Consider the following 3,460-nt stretch of genomic DNA (forward strand, 5'->3'; position numbering starts at 1 on the left):
ATAATATTTTATACAGTTCGCAATAAAGCCATCCCATATTTCTCTCATGCGAGAAAAATTGTCAGTTTTTTAACGCTGTGCGCGCGTTTCTTTATCATCAAATCGGAGACAAATTAATAAAAATGTGAATCTGTTTTCTGACATCGTTGCATTAAATAACGGCATTGAAAACGGAAATCATAAACGTCGAATATTCGTATAATTTAATTTATTGAATCCAGCACAACACAATAAGTCTATAAAAGCTTTAAACTCCATTAAAGTCATATGGTTGTAATAAGATGGTATGAATTTATTTTCAGTTAGTAATTTATATCGATGCCATTCGATTTCTATGTTCGTGTGTAAAATAATTTTATTTAAAATATCATCTGATAAAAGAAGAGACCAGGTTTCGAGCAGTATTGAAACGGATTTTGCAGCACTTTTTGCTTTAGCTTTTATAGTGTCAAATTCTGTTTTAATTGATCTACCTCGAGATTCTGGTGCGTTAAACAACCATTTAAAATTAGATGCGCGTAAATATTTACATGAACGTCCCTTCTTTTTACGCTGCCTCTCATCTGGATCAATAATTTGTCCTGAGTCATTTATGTCAGATTCAGCTTCTTCCTCGGACACTGTTGAGCAGTGTTTTTCTAAATAGTCTTCTCCTTTGTCGCTCAAATTATCTATATTGTCAAAATTTTCTTCAGCGGATTTCAAAAGTATATTTACTACTTCTGACGATTTTCGTGATCGCAATTCCATTTTGCTGTTTTAAAGGAAAAAAACCATTAAAATTACTACACGAGAATAATTTTTCATATACTTTACATACATACCCGCGTACACGTATGCACACGCTCGCACGCACATACGTATGCATGCACATACACGCACGCACGTACGCATGCATGCACACATACGCACGTATGTACATTATGCGTGCACATATACGCATGTGTGCACACGCATGTACGCATGCACACGGACGCATGCATGCACACGTTTGTACTCAAGCACATATACGATATATTAGATTATGTACATACCGTAATAAATTTCCAAAATAACAACAGCTCTCTTTCCGAAATGCACAGCACGTCTTTATCGTCATATGATTCTCAGTTACTGAGTGTAAAATTTTGCACGTCTTTCGAGATCGTACAAAACTTGGGGGACTTCTCCCACTCCACAGCACTGCGCGTAGGCCCAGCCTAGAAGCTCCCTTTCTTCACAGCGCTGCGTATTAGACTCGTCCGCAGAACGCGCTTAAAAAATCTCTTCTCTACTGCACTATATAGTATTTTAACTTTAGACAGAGTATATGCGAGTAATATAGTTAAAAGACCTATTCAAACACGTTTTGTCCGGGAAATTTTTATAGGATTTTATCAGATTAATTTTATAAAATTACTCACAAAAAGTTTCACTCACACATTATATGGGTTGCATTGACCCTAACAAAATTTTACTGCCGTGCCGTTCCAATTTTAGTTGACCAAAAAAGTTGATCAACTATATCAATCGAAAAAGGAGATTTTAAACTTTTTTTACCCCCTGGTTTGAACTTCCTATCTCATTCCGTCTTTACACAGCAAGTGTTCAAAACATCATATGGGGTCTCTCAGACCCACTTACGTGTTTAAAAGTTAAATTTCAATACTTATAATTTTTAAGTTGTTATAAAGTGAAATCTCATGTATATACATAATAGTTTTTTCTGGTTACAGAGAATTTAAATTTCATTTATCAGTGTATATTAAAAAATAATGAAATTGAAGAATACCATATATCTAACAGTATGGAATGAGATATACTTTCTCCCAATATGCTGACAAAAAAAACAATGATTCTTACTTTTTCATCTCTTAAGAAAGAATAAGAGATGGAAAAGTTGTGAAAATAAAATACATTGCCTATCAGCATTTGGGCAAATTTTACTTCTTGTAAAAGTAACTAAATGTTCTAAATGTTTATTAATTCAAAACGATAACGTGGCTCTAAGATACATACTCAAAATTTAAAAAAATTACAAAATAATGTGTATTAAACTGTCACTCATCAAAGAACCATATATGTATTGAAATAAATTTATTTAATCATATTTATATGTTTGGACTACCTTTTGGTTGTTATCAGGATGATTAACCTCAAATGTATTGTAAATTGATTTATAATAAATTAATTTATAAACTTTTAATGTGTAATTTTTAATATTTTTTATTTCTTATTTATAAACAATTTTAAATTTATAATAGTTTCAATAAAAATGTAAAAAATGAAAAAGCTAGCATTAGAGACTAGCGTTAATTATTTTAAAGAAAATATTATTTAATTTTGGGAGAAAATGAACTTTCTCTTTTACATTAACCTCTCATGTAAATAAAAATTAGGAAGAGATTTATTAAATAAGCGTTACTTGAACGAAGGAAAACGTTTAGTAAACGGCGTTTGGAAAAGCGTTTACTAAACGTTTAAATGTGGAGCAGCAAATTCTCTATACAAAGTTTTTTCAGTGTTTACTAGCGTATTCTAAAAAGCGTTGCTTGAACGTTGCAAAACTTTCATTAAACCTTATAACGTTTGTTAAGGGTTTAAAAGCGTTCTAATCCAACAGTGTTTTGTAAGCGTTCTTACCTTACAAAGTTTGAAAGCGTATAAACTCTTAAAAAACCCTTAACAAACGGTTGTGAACGCTTTATAAAGTTTATTATTTTTGCCAGAGACACGAAGCAAAGATATTTATATTATATTACTTGGAATCGCCTGCACCATACTCAAGTTTGTCGAGAATCTCGAAAAATGGTATTTCTTTCGTGCGTGGGATAACTGACAAGAGATGCAGCTGTTATAGCTACGGCAATCTATACCAACAAAAAATATCAATTTTATCATATTATTACGAGGGGTTCACAACTAGAAAAAAATTTGTACACCGGATTTCAGAGGGAAAGGATTTCAGCGGGTTTCATCGAATTTCAGCGGATTTCAACGGATTTCAAGGAGTTCATCGGATTTCAAGTGGATTTCAAAAGAATTCAAGTAGATTTCAGTAGAATTCAAGAGAATTTCAGAGGATTTCAAAAGTTTTACATTAAGTTTATCCTTATTTGAGATAAATCAGCCTTTTTGATGCGTTTAATTGTATTTGCGTGTTACTTCTTTTTTTTTTAAAAAACCCCTTTCTTTCTTGATGCATGAAAATTTAAACCTAATCTGCTGTTCCTGACTGGGTTATAGCGAATTCGGGCGCTTGCACTAGTGCACACTGAATGAGTACTAAGGCTTGTTCTTAATCAATTGTTATATTTACAGATCATTTTAAATACTTCTTACAATGGGAGGATCAAGTGAGTCACCCTGGGATTTTGATCCCAATTTTTTTAATTATCTTGGAGACGAAAAAAAAGTTTACGTCTCCCGGCGTTTGATCGAATAGGCCTTAGTTTTGAAATAATAAATTTGTGAAAATTGT

General features: G+C 32.2%; 1 protein-coding gene across 1 annotated transcript; it reads right to left on the reverse strand.

Annotated features, from left to right (window-relative positions):
• Window positions 1-38: 38 nt before the first annotated feature.
• On the reverse strand, window positions 39-1,485 carry LOC120359933. The gene is made up of 2 exons (XM_039459389.1): window positions 1,035-1,485; window positions 39-754 (listed from the first exon to the last, which is right to left on the reverse strand). Exons 1-2 carry the CDS (start codon window positions 1,097-1,099, stop codon window positions 178-180), a joined length of 642 nt encoding a protein of 213 aa, XP_039315323.1. The 5' UTR covers window positions 1,100-1,485; the 3' UTR covers window positions 39-177.
• Between the last annotated feature and the right edge of the window lie 1,975 nt (window positions 1,486-3,460).

The sequence above is a fragment of the Solenopsis invicta genome, unplaced genomic scaffold, assembly GCF_016802725.1.
Source record: "Solenopsis invicta isolate M01_SB unplaced genomic scaffold, UNIL_Sinv_3.0 scaffold_38, whole genome shotgun sequence".
NCBI classification, from domain to species: Eukaryota; Metazoa; Arthropoda; class Insecta; order Hymenoptera; family Formicidae; genus Solenopsis; species Solenopsis invicta.

Bases quoted from the DNA above. Each gene is read 5' to 3' on its own strand.
- LOC120359933 (XM_039459389.1), bottom strand. From the start codon at position 1,099: ATGACGATAAAGACGTGCTGTGCATTTCGGAAAGAGAGCTGTTGTTAT. The intron at 755-1,034 runs GTATGTACATAA...CCTTTAAAACAG, and splicing joins TATTTTGGAAATTTATTACG to CAAAATGGAATTGCGATCAC.